General features: G+C 56.7%; 1 protein-coding gene across 1 annotated transcript; it reads left to right on the top strand.

The window, feature by feature from the left end:
- Positions 1 to 6,674: 6,674 nt before the first annotated feature.
- On the top strand, positions 6,675 to 19,026 carry LOC137361326 (cyclin-T1-like; the record flags this gene model as incomplete). The annotated part of the gene is made up of 7 exons (XM_068026226.1): positions 6,675 to 6,761; positions 11,183 to 11,260; positions 13,412 to 13,468; positions 13,559 to 13,604; positions 14,364 to 14,527; positions 15,593 to 15,693; positions 16,764 to 19,026. Coding segments are annotated over 7 exons (1,643 nt in total), but the record flags the coding sequence as incomplete, so codon positions are not given.
- Positions 19,027 to 19,302: the final 276 nt, after the last annotated feature.

The following is a 19,302-nucleotide window of genomic DNA, read 5'->3' as shown; positions in this document are numbered from 1 at the left end:
CACCTGGGCGGAGAGAGAGAGAGACACTGGGCGGAGAGAGAGAGAGACACTGGGCGGAGAGAGAGAGAGACACTGGGCGGAGAGAGAGAGAGACACTGGGGGGAGAGAGAGTGACACTGGGGGGGGGAGAGAGTGACACTGGGTGGGGGAGAGAGAGACACTGGGGGGGGGAGAGAGAGACACACACGGGGGGGGGAGGGAGGGAGAGAGAGAGACACACACACGGTGGGGGGAGGGAGACAGAGAGAGAGAGAGAGACACACACTGGGGGAGAGAGAGAGACACTGGGGGGGAGAGAGAGACACACACACGGGGGGGGAGGGAGAGAGAGAGACACACACACGGGGGGGGGGGAGAGAGAGAGAGAGAGAGAGACACTGGGGGGGAGAGAGAGAGAGAGAGACACTGGGGGAGAGAGAGAGAGAGAGAGAGAGAGAGAGACACTGGGGGGAGAGAGAGAGAGAGACACACACTGGGGGAGAGAGAGAGAGAGACACACTGGGGGAGAGAGAGAGAGAGAGACACACTGGGGGAGAGAGAGAGAGAGACACACACACTGGGGGAGAGAGAGAGAGAGACACACACACTGGGGGAGAGAGAGAGAGAGACACACACACTGGGGGAGAGAGAGAGAGAGACACACACACTGGGGGAGAGAGAGAGAGACACACTGGGGGAGAGAGAGAGAGACACACACTGGGGGAGAGAGAGAGAGAGAGAGAGACACACTGGGGGAGAGAGAGAGAGACACACACTGGGGGAGAGAGAGAGAGAGAGAGAGACACACTGGGGGAGAGAGAGAGAGAGACACACTGGGGAGAGAGAGAGACACACACACTGGGGGAGAGAGAGAGAGACACACACTGGGGGAGAGAGAGAGAGAGACACACTGGGAGAGAGAGAGAGAGAGACACACTGGGGGAGAGAGAGAGAGACACTGGGGGGAGAGAGAGAGAGAGACACTGGGGGGAGAGAGAGAGCGAGACACTGGGGGGAGAGAGAGAGAGAGAGACACTGGGGGGAGAGAGAGAGAGAGAGACACTGGGGGAGAGAGAGAGAGAGACACTGGGGAGAGAGAGAGAGAGAGACACTGGGGAGAGAGAGAGAGAGAGAGACACTGGGGGGAGAGAGAGAGAGACACTGGGGGGAGAGAGAGAGAGACACTGGGGGGAGAGAGAGAGAGACACTGGGGGGAGAGAGAGAGAGACACTGGGGGGAGAGAGAGAGACACTGGGGGGAGAGAGTGACACTGGGGGGGAGAGAGAGACACTGGGGGGGAGAGAGAGACACACACGGGGGGGGGGAGGGAGACAGAGAGAGAGAGAGAGACACACACTGGGGGGAGAGAGAGAGACACTGGGGGGAGAGAGAGACACACACGGGGGGGGGAGGGAGAGAGAGAGAGAGACACACACGGGGGGGTGAGGGAGAGAGAGAGACACACACACGGGGGGGGGGAGAGAGAGAGAGACACTGGGGGGGGAGAGAGAGAGAGACACTGGGGGAGAGAGAGAGAGAGAGACACTGGGGGGGAGAGAGAGAGAGAGAGACACTGGGGGGGAGAGAGAGAGACACACTGGGGAGAGAGAGAGAGACACACACTGGGGGAGAGAGAGAGAGAGACACACTGGGGGAGAGAGAGAGAGACACACACTGGGGGAGAGAGAGAGAGACACACACTGGGGAGAGAGAGAGAGAGAGACACACTGGGGGAGAGAGAGAGAGAGACACACTGGGGGAGAGAGAGAGAGAGACACACTGGGGGAGAGAGAGAGAGAGACACACTGGGGGAGAGAGAGAGAGACACACACTGGGGGAGAGAGAGAGAGACACACACTGGGGGAGAGAGAGAGAGAGAGACACACACTGGGGGAGAGAGAGAGAGAGACACACACACACTGGGGAGAGAGAGAGAGAGACACACACACCTGGGGGAGAGAGAGAGAGAGACACACACACTGGGGGAGAGAGAGAGAGAGAGAGACACACACTGGGGAGAGAGAGAGAGACACACACTGGGGGAGAGAGAGAGAGAGAGAGACACACACACACACTGGGGGAGAGAGAGAGAGAGACACACACTGGGGGAGAGAGAGAGAGAGACACACACACTGGGGGAGAGAGAGAGAGAGACACACACACTGGGGAGAGAGAGAGAGAGACACACACTGGGGAGAGAGAGAGACACACACTGGGGGAGAGAGAGAGAGACACACTGTGAGAGAGAGAGAGAGACACACACTGGGGAGAGAGAGAGAGAGACACACTGGGGAGAGAGAGAGAGACACACTGGGGAGAGAGAGAGAGAGAGAGAGAGAGAGAGAGAGAGGCACACTGGGGGAGAGAGAGAGAGAGGCACACTGGGGAGAGAGAGAGAGACACACTGGGGGAGAGAGAGAGAGAGAGACACACTGGGGGAGAGAGAGAGAGACACACTGGGGGAGAGAGAGAGAGAGAGAGAGACACACACACTGGGGGAGAGAGAGAGAGAGACACACTGTGAGAGAGAGAGACACACACACTGGGGAGAGAGAGAGAGAGAGAGACACACTGGGGAGAGGGAGAGAGACACACTGGGGGAGAGAGAGAGAGAGAGAGAGAGGCACACTGGGGGAGAGAGAGAGAGAGGCACACTGGGGAGAGAGAGAGAGAGAGACACACTGGGGAGAGAGAGAGAGACACACACTGGGGAGAGAGAGAGAGAGAGAGAGAGACACACTGGGGGAAAGAGAGAGAGACACACTGGGGGAGAGAGAGAGAGACACACTGGGGGAGAGAGAGAGACACACACTGGGGAGAGAGAGAGACACACACACACTGGGGGAGAGAGAGAGACACACACACACTGGGGGAGAGAGAGAGAGAGACACACGAGAGAGAGAGAGAGAGACACACTGGGGGAGAGAGAGAGAGAGAGACACACACTGGGGGAGAGAGAGAGAGAGACACACACTGGGGGAGAGAGAGAGAGACACACTGGGGGAGAGAGAGAGAGAGAGACACACTGGGGGAGAGAGAGAGAGAGAGACACACTGGGGGAGAGAGAGAGAGAGAGACACTGGGGGAGAGAGAGAGAGAGAGACACACGGGGGGGGGAGAGAGAGAGAGAGAGAGACACACACGGGGGGGGGAGAGAGAGAGAGAGCGACACGGGGAGAGGGAGAGAGCGACACGGGAGAGGGAGAGAGCGACACGGGGAGAGGGAGAGAGCGACACGGGGAGAGGGAGAGAGCGACACGGGGAGAGGGAGAGAGCGACACGGGGAGAGAGAGAGAGCGACACGGGAGAGAGAGAGAGAGCGACACGGGGAGAGAGAGAGAGCGACACGGGGAGAGAGAGAGAGCGACACGGGGAGAGAGAGAGAGCGACACGGGGAGAGAGAGAGAGCGACACACACGGGGGGAGAGAGAGAGCGACACAGACGGGGGGGAGAGAGAGAGCGACACAGACGGGGGGAGAGAGAGAGAGCGACACACACGGGGGGGGAGAGAGAGAGCGACACACACGGGGGGGAGAGAGAGAGCGACACGGGGAGAGAGAGAGAGCAACACACACGGGGGGGAGAGAGAGAGAGAGACACACACGGGGGAGGGAGGGAGAGAGAGAGAGACACACGGGGGAGGGAGAGAGAGAGAGAGACACACGGGGGAGGGAGGGAGAGAGAGAGACACACGGGGGAGGGAGGGAGAGAGAGAGAGAGACACGGGGGAGGGAGGGAGAGAGAGAGAGAGACACGGGGGAGGGAGGGAGAGAGAGAGAGAGACACGGGGGAGGAGGGAGAGAGAGAGAGAGACACGGGGGAGGGAGGGAGAGAGAGAGAGAGACACGGGGGAGGGAGGGAGAGAGAGAGAGAGAGACACGGGGGAGGGAGGGAGAGAGAGAGAGAGAGACACGGGGAGGGAGGGAGAGAGAGAGAGAGAGACACGGGGGAGGGAGGGAGAGAGAGAGAGAGACACGGGGGAGGGAGGGAGAGAGAGAGAGAGAGACGGGGGGAGAGAGAGAGAGAGAGACGGGGGGGAGAGAGAGAGAGAGAGACGGGGGGGGGAGAGAGAGAGAGAGACGGGGGGGGGAGAGAGAGAGAGAGAGAGAGACGGGGGGGAGAGAGAGAGAGAGGGGGGAGAGAGAGAGAGAGAGGGGGGGAGAGAGAGAGAGAGAGGGGGGAGAGAGAGAGAGAGAGAGAGGGGGGGAGAGAGAGAGAGAGAGAGGGAGAGGGAGGGGGCGGAGAGAGAGAGAGAGAGACGCAGGGAGAGGGAGAGTTGGGGGGGGAGAGAGAGGGGAGAGAGAGAGACAGGGGGGGGGAGAGAGAGAGAGAGAGACGGGGGGGGGGAGAGAGAGAGAGACGGGGGGGAGAGAGAGAGAGAGAGAGAGAGAGAGAGACGGGCGGGGGAGAGAGAGGGAGAGACACGGGGGGGGGGAGAGAGAGACACGGGGGGGGGTGGGAGAGAGAGAGACGGGGGGAGAGAGAGACACGGGGGGGTAGGGAGAGAGAGAGAGAGAGAGAGACACGGGGGGAGAGAGACACGGGGGGGGAGCGAGAGAGGGAGAGAGACACGGGGGGGGGGGGGAGCGAGCGAGAGAGAGACACGGGGGGGAGCGAGAGAGAGACACGGGGGGGGAGCGAGAGAGAGAGAGACACGGGGGGGAGAGAGAGAGAAACACGGGGGGGGGAGCGAGAGAGAGAGAGACTCACGGGGGAGCGCGAGAGAGAGAGACACGGGGGGTGGGGGGGGGGGAGAGAGAGAGACACGGGTGGGTGGGGGGGGAGGAGGGAGAGAGAGAGACACGGGTGGGAGGGAGAGAGAGAGAGAGAGACGGGGGGAGGGAGACAGATTCACGGCGGGGGGAGGAGAGAGAGACACGGGGGGGCGGAGAGACATTGGAGAGAGAGAATTACGGGGGAGGGAGAGAGAGCAAGAGACAAGGCGGGGGGAGGAGAGAGAGAGAGACACGGGGCGGGGGGGTGAGAGAGAGACACGGGGAGGGAGAGAGAGAGACACGGGGAGGGAGAGAGAGAGACACGGGGAGGGAGAGAGAGAGACACGGGGAGGGAGAGAGAGAGACACGGGGAGGGAGAGAGAGAGACACGGCGGGGGGTGGAGGGAGAGAGAGAGACACGGCGGGGGGTGGAGAGAGAGAGAGAGAACGGGGTGGGGGACAGAGAGAGAGAGGGACACGGGGTGTGGGGGACAGAGAGAGAGAGAGACACGGGGGTGGGGGACAGACAGAGACACGGGGGAGGGGGAGAGAGAGTGAGAGAGAGACAAGGCGGGGAGGGGGGGAGAGAGAGAGAGAGACAAGGCGGGGAGGGGGGAGAGAGAGAGAGAGACAAGGCGGGGAGGGGGAGAGAGAGAGAGACAAGGCGGGGGGAGGAGAGAGAGAGACAGACAAGGCGGGGGGAAGAGAGAGAGAGAGAGACAAGGCGGGGGAGGAGAGAGAGAGAGAGACAAGGCGGGGGGAGGAGAGAGAGAGAGAGACAAGGCGGGGGGAGGAGAGAGAGAGAGAGAGACAAGGCGGGGGAGAGAGAGAGAGAGAGACACGGGGGTGGGGGACAGAGAGAGAGAGGGACACGGGGGTGGGGGACAGAGAGAGAGAGAGACACGGGGGTGGGGGACAGACAGAGACACGGGGAGGGGGAGAGAGAGTGAGAGAGAGACAAGGCGGGGAGGGGGGGAGAGAGAGAGAGAGACAAGGCGGGGAGGGGGGGAGAGAGAGAGAGAGAGACAAGGCGGGGAGGGGAGAGAGAGAAGAGACAAGGCGGGGGGAGGAGAGAGAGAGACAGACAAGGCGGGGGGGAGGAGAGAGAGAGAGAGACAAGGCGGGGGGAAAGAGAGAGAGAGAGAGACAAGGCGGGGGGAGGAGAGAGAGAGAGAGACAAGGCGGGGGGAGGAGAGAGAGAGAGAGACAAGGCGGGGGAGGAGAGAGAGAGAGAGAGACAAGGCGGGGGGAGGAGAGAGAGAGAGAGAGAGACAAGGCGGGGGGAGGAGAGAGAGAGAGAGAGACAAGGCGGGGGGGAGAGAGAGAGAGAGAGAGACAAGGCGGGGGGAGGAGAGAGAGAGAGAGAGAGAGAGAGAGACAAGGCGGGGGGGAGGAGACAGAGAGAGAGACAAGGCGGGGGGAGGAGAGAGACAGAGAGAGACAAGGCGGGGGGAGGAGAGAGACAGAGAGAGACAAGGCGGGGGGAGGGGAGAGAGAGAGAGAGAGAGAGAGACAGGCAAGGCGGGGGGAGGAGAGAGAGAGAGAGACAGGCAAGGCGGGGGGAGGAGAGAGAGAGAGAGAGACAAGGCGGGGGAGAGGAGAGAGAGAGAGAGAGAGACCCGGGGGGGGTGGAGAGAGAGACACTGGGAGAGAGAGAGACACGGGGAGAGAGACACGGGGAGAGAGAGAGGGCTCGACAGGGCGACACAGCCCTGGTCTTCACTGAAGCTTTGTCACAGCTCCATGACTCGATGTATCTTGTTTGTGTGCGTCCGTGTGCATGGGGGGGTGCAGGGTTGGGGTGTTGTGTGCCTGTCCTTGTGCGTACCTGTCTGTGCGCGCCCGCCTCTGTCTGCGTGTGTGTGGGTGGGGGGTGGTTGAGGGCAGGGGGTGGTGGCGGGACGGCGGGTGAAGTGTTATTGACTGCCTAATGAATGTTCTTGTGAAATTGAGCAGGCTCCGTACTGATTCTGAGTGAGTAACCTCCCTGTCCTCTCAACTCCAGGCTTACCTGCAGCAAGCACAGGATTTGGTTATTCTAGAGAGCGTTATACTGCAGACCCTGGGTAAGTCCTGAGGCAGGCGGGGGGACGTGGGGCGGGGAGCAGTGGGGAGTCTAAACTGCACCTTATCCCCACAGCCGGGGGTTGACGAGGGGAGGTCCACCGGCAACGACTGTGTGCGTCTAATTTACACAATAGCGGTTTTCCCTTCGGGGGCAGTCTCTGGGTCCCTCCCCGTTAAACAGCTCCTGTTCCCTTCAAGCTGCCGTTTGCTGCTGCCTTTCCCACGTCGCGACAGGGACCGCCCTTGGCCAAGTGCCACCCTGCGGGTGTGAGAGACGCCGCGTTGAACCCGGAGGTAGCTCCCGAGGCAGTGGCAAGCCGACACCCACGCTGAACTGCATCCCCGCATTGAGCAGGCGCTGCTCATGATGGGTGGATCTTCGCCTTCCTGCTTGCAGTGTCTCACCCGCACCCCTCACCCACCCCTTCCACTTCTCCTGAAGGTCGCGCCTCTTTACGAGCTTCGGCTGTCCGACCCCTATCCTGAGACTGTGGCACCCACCCACCCCCCCCCAGTTCTAGACTCTCCAGCCTGGGCTGGGGGGGTAAACAGCTTCTCAACATGTACCCTGTCAAACCCTCAGAATTTTATACGTTTCGATGAGATCGCCTCTCATTCGTCTAAACTCCAGAGAATGCAGGCCCGTTCTACTCAATCTCTCCTCATAGGACAGCCCTCTCTCATCCCAGGAATCGGTCTAGTGAAGAAGGGTCGCTGACCTGAAACGTTAACTCTGCTTCTCTCTCCACAGGTGCTGCTAGACCTGCTGAGTATTTCCAGCGTTTCTTGTTTTTATATCAGTCTAGTGAACCTTCGTTGCACCCGCCTCTAAGGCAAGTACATCCTTAGGAACAATAATTCGGGACCAAATTAATAGTCACGTGGACAAGTGTGAGTTAATAAGAAAGCCAGCACGGATTCGTTCAGGGGAAGCCATGTTTAACTAATTTGCTGGAGTTATTTTGAGGAGTTAACAGAGAGGGTTTTTGAGGGCAATGCTGTTGATGCGGTGTACATGGACTTTCAAAAGGTGTTTGATACAGCGCCACACAACAGACTTGTGAGCAAACTTGTAGCTCATGGAATAAAAGGGCCGGTAGCAACATGGATACGAAATTGGCTGAGTGACAGGAAATAAAGAGTAGTGGTTAATGGATGTTTTTTTCCGGGCTGGAGAAAGGTTTGTAGTGGAGTTCCCCAGGGATCAGTGTTGGGGCCATTGCTTTTCCTGATATTTTGGAATGACTTGGACCTTGGTGTACAGGGCACGATTTCAAAGTTTGCAGATGATGTGAAACTTGGAAGCATTGTGAACTGTGAGGAGGGATAGTGTGGAATTGCAAAAGGACATAGACAAGTTGGTGGAGTGGGCAGACAGGTGGCAGATGAAGTTCAATGTAGAGAAATGTGAAGTGATTCATTTTGGTAGGAAGAACATGGAGAGACAGTATAAAATAAAGGGTACAATTCTAAAGGGGGTGCAGGAGCAGAGTGTATATGTGCATAAGTCATTGAAGGTGGCAGGACAGGTTGAGAGAGCAGTTAATAAAGCATACAGTATCCTGGGCTTTATTAATAGGGGCATAGAGTCCAGAGCAAGGAAGTTATGTTGAACTTGTATAAGACACTAGTGCGGCCTCGGCTGGAGTGCATCCAGTTCTGGGTGCGGCACTATAGAAAATAGGCATTGGAGAGAGTACAGAAAAGATTCGCAAGAATAGTTCCAGGCATGAGAAACTAGATTGCAGAAGTTGGACTGTTTTCCTAACGAACCTGTTGGAGTTTTTTGAGGATGTTACTAACATAATTGATAAAGGGGAGTCGGTGGACGTGGTATACTTGGATTTCCAGAAGGCTTTTGATAAAATCCTCCACAGGAAGTTGGCTAGTAAAATTAAAGCACATGGGATAGGAGGTAATATACTGGCATGGATTAAGGATTGGTTTACAGGCAGAGAGTAGGAATAAATGGGTCATTCTTGTGTTGGCAGGCTGTGACTAGGTGGGGTACCGCAGGGATCAGTGCTTGGGCCCCAGCTTTTCACAATATATATCAATGATTTGGATGTGGGCACCAAATGTTGTATTTCCAAGTTTGCGGATGACACAAAACTAGGTGGGAATGTGTGTTGTGAGGAAGATGCAAAGTGGCTTCAAGGGGATTTGGACAGACTTAGTGAGTGGACAAGAACGTGGCAGATGGAATATCATGTGGAAAAATGTGAGGTTATCCACTTTAGTAGGAGGAATAGATGTGCAGAGTATTTCTTAAATGGTAGGAGATTAGATTAGAAGGTGTTGATGTACAAAGGGACCTGGGTGTCATTGTCACTAAGTCACTGAAAGCTAACATGCAGATGCAGCAAGCAATTAAAAATGTTAATGGTATGTTAGCCTTTATCGCAAGAGGATTTGTGTACAGGAGTAGTGAAGTCTTGCTTCAATTGTATAGAACCTTGGTTAGACCGCACCTGGAGTACTGTGTGCAGTTTTGGTCCCCTTGCCTTAGGGAGGATATTATTCCCATAGAGGAAGTGCAACGAAGGTTCACCAGACTTGTTCCCGGGATGGTGGGACTGTCCTATGAAGAGATTGAGAAAACTGGGCCTGTATTCTCTAGAGCTTCGAAGAATGAGAGACGATTAAATTGAAACCTACAAAATACTGAAAGGGATAGACAGGGTAGATTCAGGTGAGATGTTTCCCCTGCTTGGGGAGTCTAGAACCAGGGGGCACAAATTCAAAATAAGGGGGAAGCCACTTAGGATAGAGATGAGGAGAAATTTCTTTACTCAGAGGGTTGTGAATCTTTGGAATTCTCTACCCCAGAGGGCTGTGGAAGCTCAGTCATTGAGTATGTTTAAAGCAGAGATTGACAGATTTCTAAATACCAATGACATAAGGGGGTATGAGGATAGTGTGGGAAAAAAAGACATTGAAGTGGGTGATCAGACATAATTGAATTGAATGGCGGGGCAGGCTCGATGGGCTGAATGGCCTACTCCTACTCCTCTGTTCCTTGAAGAGAAGGCTGAGAGGAGATACTGGCTAGGGAAAAACTTCCCACTCTTGAATGGATCCAGGGCTAGTGAATTACTCCTTCGGAGAACCGGTGCAGACGTGTTGGGCCGAATGGTCTCCTTCTGTGCTGTGACAGTTCTGTGATTAGGTAAGGAGACCAAAATGTACGCAATGCTCCAGGTGTGGTCTCACCCAAGCCCTTGTTTTATTCGACCTTACAAAAATTAATAGACAAGGTTATTAGAAATGTTTGTCTCTAACGCCAGGGTGCTGGGCTACAAAGGGGCGGAAGTTATGTTACAGTAGTATAAAGCTCTGGTCCGACCCCCATCTGGAGTGACCGCACTCCGTTCTGGGGCCCCCCCCCCCCCCCCCCGTGCCTCAGGAAGGGTATATCAGCCTCGGAGGGCGTGCAGCGCAGGTTCACCAGAACGACCCCGGGGTTAAAAGGGTTAAATTACGAGGCCGGGTCGCACCGACTGGGCTTGTATTCCCTCAAGTGTAGAGGATTAAGGCGGGGGGGGGGTGATCCGATCGAGATATTTAAGATGATTAAAGGGTTCGACAGGGTCGATATTGAGAAACTGTTTCCTCTGGTGTGAGGGGGGGGGGGGGGGGAGTCCGGAACAGGGGGGGCGCAGAACCTTAAAATTAGAGCCAGGGCCGTTCAGGGGTGATGTCAGGAATCGCATCTTCACACAGAGGGGGAGTGGAAATCTGGAACACTCTTTCCCCACCCCCAAAAACGCCGTCATGGCCGGGGGTCAGTTGGGAATTTCAACACTGAGATGGATAGATTTTTGTTGGGTGAGGGCCATTAAGGGATACGGAATTAAGGAGGGGAGATGGAGTTAAGATACAGATCAACCACGATCTAATTGAATAGGAGAACAGGCTTCAGCGGGTAGCATGGCCTCCGCCTGTTCCTGTGTCACAGGCTCGAGGAGGGGCTGAATGGCCTCCTCCTGTTCCTGTGTAACGGGCTCGAGGAGGGGCAGAACGGCCTCCTCCTGTTCCTGGGTAACAGGCTCGAGGAGGGGCTGAACGGGCTCCTCCTGTTCCTGTGTAACGGGCTCGAGGAGGGGCAGAACGGCCTCCTCCTGTTCCTGGGTAACAGGCTCGAGGAGGGGCTGAACGGGCTCCTCCTGTTCCTGGGTAACAGGCTCGAGGAGGGGCTGAACGGGCTCCTCCTGTTCCTGTCTGCAGTAGGTTTCGGACATGCCAATATTTCTGCAGGACTCCAGCCAGCCCAAACATGGGGCTACTTTGAATTGATGGTCAGACTAAGTAGCACAAGCCTCTCTCTCGGACGTCGGACAGTGTTCACAGCTTAATGTTGACTGCCTGTCCTCCTCTCAAAACGCTGACTGCGCACTGTGGATGTTCCTGTCTCTTCCAGGGTTCGACATCACCATAGATCACCCACACACGCATGTGGTGAAATGTACCCAGTTAGTCAGAGGTAAGGAAGACAAAGGCAAGTAACAAACGCAACAGCAAGATAAGTAGTAATGTAATGATTACGTAGATAATATGTTGCAGTGATGTGGATGGTGTCACGGGAGCTTTACTCTGTATCTAACCCCCCGTGCTGTACCTGTCCTGGGAGTGTTTGATGGGGACAGTGTAGAGGGAGCTTTACTCTGTATCTAACCCCCCGTGCTGTACCTGTCCTGGGAGTGTTTAATGGGGGACAGTGTAGAGGGAGCTTTACTCTGTATCTAACCCCCCCCGTACTGTACCTGTCCTGGGAGTGTTTGATGGGGACAGTGTAGAGGGAGCTTTACTCTGTATCTAACCCCCCGTGCTGTACCTGTCCTGGGAGTGTTTAATGGGGGACAGTGTAGAGGGAGCTTTACTCTGTATCTAACCCCTTTTTTTTCACTGGGTATAAAGTGCGGTGGACACGCAGTCAGGGTAATTTAGAGGGAACTTTACTCTGTATCTAACCCCATGTTGTAGCGGCTGTGTGATTGATTCCTGTTTGAATAATCTGTCCTCTGCGGGCTGGTTTCCATTGTGCCCTGGATTTTGGTATTGTCCTGCAGGGACCAGTTCACAGTGCCGAGTGAATGGGTGTAGCGATGTCAGGAGGATAGGTTACTGTAAGAGGATGAGGCAAGTGCAAACTGAACTTTCAGGAGGTGCCTCGATTTCTATCTTTGTGTTTTATTTGTCTGTCCATTGGTGCTGGGGCTTTACTGTGGTGTCGTCTGCTGGGATGGTCTCCTGCTGGAGCTCTGGGATGGTCCCTGCTGGAGGTCTGCTGGGTTTGTCCACTGCTGGGGCTCTACTGTGGTGTAGTCTGCTGGGATGGTTCCCTGCTGGAGGTCTGCTGGGATTGTCCCCTGCTGGGGCTCTACTGTGGTGTTGTCTGCTAGGATGGTCCCCTGCTGGAGCTCTGCTGTGGTGTCATCTGGCATGGTCCCCTGCTGGAGCTCTGCTGGGATGGTCGTCTACTGGAGCTCTGCTGTGTTGTCATCTGCTGGGATGGTCTCCTGCTGGAGCTGTGCTGGGATTGCCCCTGCTGGAGGTCTGCTGGGATTGTCCCCTGCTGGAGCTCTACTGCGGTGTCTGCTGGGATGGTCCTCTGCTGGAGCACTGCTGGGATTGTCTGCTGGAGCGGTCCCCTGCTGGGATTGTTCTCTGCTGGGATGGTCCCCTGCTGGAGCTCTGCTGTTATGGTCCCCTGCTGGAGCTCTGCTGTTATGGTCCCCTGCTGGAGCTCTGCTGGGATGGTCCCCTGCTGGAGCTCTGCTGGGATGGTCCCCTGCTGGAGCTCTGCTGGGCTGGTCCCCTGCTGGAGCTCTTCTGGGATGGTCCTCTGCTAGAGGTCTGCTGGGATGGTCAGTTGCTGGGGCTCTATTGTGGTGTCGTCTGTTGGAATGGTCCCCTGCTGGAGCTCTGGGATGGTCGTCTGCTCAAGCTCTACTGTGGTGTCGTCTGCTGGGATGGTCCCCTGCTGGGGCTCTACTGTGGTGTCATCTGCTGGGATGGTCCTCTGCTGTGGTGTCATCTGCTGGGATGGTTCCCTGCTGGAGCTCTGCTGGGAATGGTCCCCTGCTGGAGCTCTACTGTGGTGTCGTCTGCTGGGATGGTTCCCCTGCTGGAGGTCTGCTGGGTGGTCCCCTGCTGGGATGTTTTCCTGCTGGAGGTATGCTGGAATGGTCCCCTGCTGGGGCTCTACTGTGGTGTCGTCTGCTGGGATGGTGTCCTGCTGGAGATGTGCTGGAATGGTCCCCTGCTGGGGCTCTACTGTGGCAAGGGGGCAGGGTGAGGGGGGGGGCGAAAGGGTGGGCTGGGTGAGAGCCGGATGGGTGGACGGGGTGAGGGGGAAGGGGGAGCGAGGTGGGAGGGTGGGGGTGGGTTGAGGGGGCGGAAGGGGGTGGGGGGTCAGGTAAGGGGTTGGAAGGGGGGGCAGGGTGAGGGGGGGGTGGGAGGTGTGGCGGGGTGAGGGGTGCGGAAAGGTGGGTGGGATGAGGGAGCGGGTGGGGCGAGGGGGTGGAGGGGGCAGGGCGAGAGGGCGGAAGGGGGTGGGCAGGGTGGAAGTGGGGTTAGGGTGAGGGTTCGGGGATTATATTCTGTTCACTGTATTAATTACGATGGGTTAACGCGGTGTATTTCACAGGTGAACGCTGCAAGCGGAGTGGGGGAGGGGGTCTCTTCCCCTGCCAGTTCCTGTTTTGTGAGTTAGCATTTTTTAACTGCAAAATCAAACTGCCTGCTATTCACTGTCGTCTGGTACTGACCTTCCTGTCTTTCTCTTCCCCTCTAGCGAGCAAGGATTTGGCACAGACTTCATACTTTATGGCTACCAACAGGTTGTTAGTCACTGCATTGTTAGATTGATTATAGTTTACAGGGTTCCCCACCGCACCCCCCCACCCCCAAACCCATACACCTCCCTCGAGCTCCAGCATCGGGCACAGCTTGGGGCTGTATCGCGGCTGCTCATTGTTTAGACGCGTCATGGCTCTCCCCTCTGACCCCTGCACTCTCAGGTGCCTGGAAGCACCTTCAGAGTCTGTGCGTAAAATGGACAGACCACAAAGACAGGGATTTGTGTGTTTGGCTGTCTGTGTAAGTTCTTGTGTGTGTCTCTGCACGTGTGTGTCTGCTTGCATGTGTTTGCGTTGGGTGGTGGGGGCGGTGATTCCTATTTTAGAGAAGATTATCGGAATCTTTCTGGGAAGCAGGAAATGCTCCCAATTGAGCCCACCACTGGATGCATCAACCAACCCCCGGCCTGGCCCTGAGACCCTTCCCTCAGTGCTCAGAAACCTCGCTCTCCGCTCCCCAAGAAGAGCGAGGTGATTGGCGGCAGAGAGTCCAAATATGGGCGGGAGAGCAGGACCGTCCCCAGCGCTTACTGCGGCTCACCCGCCACCCACACCCCTGTCACTGGTGGCGAACTTAATTGGGATAAGTAGCGATTGGAATTTGAGCCGCGCTTTGGGATAAATGGCGTGGGTTTGTTCAGCTGCAGGGTTCCAGTTGTGACTGGTGTGCGCTGTGTTTTAACGCTCTCCTTTCTCTTCCCCTTGTCTGTCACCCGCCCGGTGCCCGTCGTCTCCTGGCAGTCTCCACCTCACCACCTTCTGCCTGCAGTACCAGCCCCCTGTGGTCGCCTGTGTCTGCATCCACCTGGCCTGCAAGTGGTCAAACTGGGAGATTCCCGTGTCCACTGATGGCAAGAACTGGTGGGAGTATGTCGACCCGACTGTCACGCTGGAGCTGCTGGACGGTGAGTTTGTGCTCTGGAGAGGCCGGGACCTGCTCAGGAAGTTCAGCCCCTCCGCCGCGATGAATTTACTTCTCTGTGACCGCCCCAGGGCGGGGAGGGGCAACATTCATTGTGGGAGTGCCAAACCTCGTCCTGCTGACCTGTGTCAGTAGAATGACGTCAGAACTGCACGGGGCTCACAGAGCGTTAATGTTCCCAGGGCAGGTACAGCACGGGGTTAGATACAGAGTAAAACTCCCTTTATACTGTCGCCAAACACGCCCAGGACAGGTTCAGCACTGGGTTAGATACAGAGTAAAGCTCCCTGTACACTGTCCCCCATCAAACACTCCCAGGACAGGTACAGCACGGGGGTTAGATACAGAGTAAAGTTCCCTTTACACTGTCCTCATCAAACACTCCCAGGACAGGTACAGCACGGGGGTTAGAAAAAGAAAAGAAAAAAAAAAGAAAAAAAAAAACAGGGTTAGATACAGAGTAAAGCTCCCTCTACACTGTCCCCCATCAAACACTCCCAGGACAGGTACAGCACGGGGGGGGGTTAGATACAGAGTAAAGCTCCCTCTCCACTGTCCCCCATCAAACACTCCCAGGACAGGTCCAGCACGGGGGGGGGGGGGTTAGATACAGAGTAAAGCTCCCTCTACACTGTCCCCCATCAAACACTCCCAGGACAGGTCCAGCACGGGGGGTTAGATACAGAGTAAAGCTCCCTCTACACTGTCCCCCATCAAACACTCCCAGGACAGGTACAGCACAGGATTAGATACACCAGACTATGGTTCAGTACCTTCAGGAGAGGAAGAATGTTAAGTGGGGAGGGGGAGTGATGGGAGGGAATGCTGTTGCTTGAGGATGTGTCTCTCTTGGGTCCTACTCTGCAAATGCCCGGATTCCGGAATGGGAACAGCCGCTGGTACGTACCCGTGAAAGCTTTCTAGCTGCTGATTGCAAACTTGCAGTGGGATTGGTCTCCGGTCCGGGCCATGTCTGGTAGCCAAGTGTGCTCTGTTTGTGCTGTCCCTTTAATTATGCCCCTTGGGGGGGTTTTTTTCTCCCTTGTAGAACTGACGCACGAGTTCCTGCAGATCCTCGAGAAGACACCGAACAGGCTAAAACGGATCAAAAACTGGAGGGTAGGTCCGCTGAAGCTGTACACTGACAAGGTAGATCCCTCCTCGCGCCCACTCGTGACAATTTATAAGATAGTGAACTGTATTTAAGGTCATTTACGTAGAATAATTATGCAGTGGTACTAGCACGATGGGCGGACTGTTCTCCTTAAGGCAGAGAAGGTTAAGAGGGAGATTTAATAGAGGCTTTCAGAATCGGGGGGCGGAGTGGGAACTAATTGGATAGTTCTTGCAAAAGAACCGGCACAGATGAACGATGGGCTGAATGGCCTCCTCCTGTGTTCTAAGGTTCTCGACCAGTGTTCAGGGATCCTGCAATTTGAAACCCATGGGGCTGGCAGTATGGAATTCAGCACCCCCCACCCTCCGCTCTATCCACATAGCCGCACAAGTTTATTTCCCTCGAGCTCCCATCCAATTTCCTTTTGAAATCATTCATCGTCTCCGCTTCCACCATCTTCGTGCGCAGCGAGTTCCAGCTCATTACTGTTTGCTGTGTAAAGAAGTTCTTCCTCACATCCCCCCCACTCCCCTGCATCTCTCACCCAAAACCTTCAATCTGTGTCTCCCCCGCCCCCAGTCCTTGTACCATCAGCTAATGGGAACAGCTTTTCCTTGTCTGCCTTATCTAAACCTGTCATCATCTTGTACACCTCTATCACATCTCACCCCTCAATCTCCTTCGCTCCAGGGAGAACAACCCCAGCTTCACCAACCGAACCTTATGGCTAAAAATCACCCCCCACCCCCCCCCCCCCCAATCCCCTGGAACCATTCCGGTAAATCTCCTCCGCACCCTCTCCGGGACCCTCCACATCCTCCTTAGAGCAGAGAGGGTAGATTCCCGGGGGATGAGGGACTTCAGTTAATGCGGAAAGGCTGGGTTTGTTACCCTGAGCGCAGAGCAGGTTAAGGGGGAGATTTAATTGAGGCGCTCGGGGGGGGTGGAGATGGGGACCAATTGGATAGATCTTTTGAATGGTCGCCTCCCCAGCGGATGCGGAGAGAGATTGTATGAGTCAGGTGCGGTGGTGGTGGTGGTTGGGTGGTGGTGGGGGGGGGGGGGGTCCCGCCGCTGATGCACGCTTGCCTTCTTGTTTCAGGCCTGCCAGGCAGCCAAGAGGCCGAGGGTCGAGGAGGAGGGTCCGGGGTCGGAGGACGGACAGCCGGTGCCAAACCTGATCCCGACGGCGGCCGACAGCGCCTTCTCCGAGCTGATGAGCATCGTGGCGTCGAGCGTAGGGGGAGGAGGAGGAGGAGGAGGCTCCTCGCTCCAGCCCGGCTCCCCCAGGCCCTGGCCTGAGCTGGAGCTGGAGGGGGAGGAGAGCGGAGAAGCGGGGCACGGCGCGGGCAAGAGGAACGGCGGCAAGTACCCGCAGGCGGCGACGGCGGCGGCGGGAGGCCCCATGCGGGTGAGCCTGAACGAGTACCGGGCCAAGCACGCGGAGGAGCTGGCCGCTCAGAAGCGCAAGCTGGAGAGCCTGGAGGCCAGCGTGCGGGAGGACTATGCCTCAGCCGCCCAGGCACTGCTGGAGCAGCAGAGGGAGCGGGAGCGGGGGGAGCGGCGGCCCAGGGACCTCAACCCGCTGCCCATCCGCATCCGCATCCCGGTGGCTGCGGGCGCCGGCCATGAGCAGCTGCGGGTGCGCATTAAGGTGCCGGCGGTGGAGGCCGAGGCAGATGACGAGGCCGGGGCCCGGGGCCGACAGCTGGGCCCCCGGGAGAAGCGGAGGGACCAGCCTTCCAATCACCACCGCCACCGGCACCACCACCATCACCACCACCACCACCACCACCATCAGCACAGCCGCCACCCGCCAGCGGGCAGGAGGGACGAGTCCCGCAGACAGCGCCCAGATCAGCCGAGGCCCAGCAAAGCGGCCAAGCCCCCCACCACCTCCTCCTCCTCCGGGCGCTTCAACCCCAGTGTCCTCGACCTGCCCTTCCCCCCGTCCGTGGCTCCAGGTCCCGGGCAATCAGACAGGGAGCCCAACGGCCATGGAGCGGGCCCCCCGCCTGGGACCGGCGCCGGCCCAGCCCCCGACAACAGCCACTACCGGGACACCTTCGACATGCTGGAGTCACTGCTCAGCGCGCAGGGCATGCAGCCCCGCTTCGAGTTCCTGCAGCCCGCCCCCGAGGGCTCCCGAGCCCCGCCACCGCCCCCACTGCCCGCAGAGCCCCCTCCCCCTCTACCGCCGCTCCCCAAGTGAAAGCGGGGGTGGGGTGAGGTGGGGGGGCGGCGTTAATCACTGACCCTAATCAGATTGGGCGTTTGCTTGTCTGTCTGTGTGTCTGTGTGTTTCTATATTAAAAAAAAGTGTTCACCCCTCTTTTAATAAGAATTACTGACTGCTGCTTCGAGGGCAGTGGTGAGGGGCTTCGATGGGGAGGGGGAGATCTGTCTTAATCAAACCTGCCCTTCGGCAAACGGAGGGAAGGCGTTTCACACCCCTTATCTGATTGTAAGGTGGGGACAGGCTCGGGAAGGGGGGGGGGGGGGCGGCTGAACGGCCTCTCCCCCCACCCCCTGTTCCTGTGTAACAGGAACAGTGGCCACTCGGTTAGCCCACGGCTGTTTAACCCCTCCTCGCCCCACATCCCTCGATGCCCTCACCCAACAGCAATCTTATTGATCTGTGGTTAAATTTCAAATTGACCCCCTCCCCCCTCGACCCAGCATCTGCGACTTTTGGTGGAGGGGGTGGGGGCGGGGTTAATGTCTTTGACTGCAACTGCTTACGGGTCTGGATGAGGGGCGGGTCCAAGGCGAGTGTCTGCTGCACACAGGATGAATATGGGGGGCCAACAAATGCTGTTTCCAGAGCCACACTTTGTATATACAGAAAGGGAATATTATATATTCTATATTTGTGGTTACAGTATTTAAGATTGCTTGTTTTTTTTTCCTCTTCCAAACAATGTGAATTTCTTACGGAAATTATCCCTCGTGGAAAGTGCAAGTGTTACTTCACGTCCACAATAGTGAGCACTTTTCTGGGAGAGGTTGAGGAGTGTTTATAAAGGATGGGCGGCAAAGCTGACAGTGGAACGCCCCTCGAGGGGTGGCGGGTCGGTCCCTGATGTGAGTCAGTTGAGTTTAAATCAGGTTTAATGATCGTCCGTGTTACTCCTCTCCCTCTCGCTCAACTCTTCCCCTCCTCCCCATGTTCCTTTTCCCTTTGTGACCCATGGTGTTCCGATATAAGAGGCCACAGTTTGAAGAGGCAGCAACATGTACTGTGGAGTTGTACATACATTTTTGTATGATAAACTATAAAAATGAACTCAGGTTTAACAGTGGGGCAGGGGCGGGGATTATATTGTGATAATGTTAATCAAGGTTTACATTTCGCTGTACTTTAGTATATTAAAAAAAAAAGCTATATCTTATCTCTGACGAACTGTGGTGAATTTTATTCCCGGGGAGAATAATACCCGTTAGACAGAAAGAGCTGGTGTTTAATCCTTCCACGACCTCAGGTCATTCGCAAAGCGCTCCACGGCTGGTTAAAAGTATTTTTGAAGGGCAGACACTGTTGTCACGTAGGAAACGCAGCAGCCAATTGCACCCAGCAAGATCCCACAAGGAGCGAGGTGATAAATGAGCAGCTGGAGTCCCGGGGCACAGGAACAGACAGG

Source organism: Heterodontus francisci, unplaced genomic scaffold (genome assembly GCF_036365525.1).
Source record: "Heterodontus francisci isolate sHetFra1 unplaced genomic scaffold, sHetFra1.hap1 HAP1_SCAFFOLD_1473, whole genome shotgun sequence".
Taxonomy (NCBI): domain Eukaryota; kingdom Metazoa; phylum Chordata; class Chondrichthyes; order Heterodontiformes; family Heterodontidae; genus Heterodontus; species Heterodontus francisci.
This window is presented reverse-complemented; position numbering and strand designations above follow the sequence as displayed.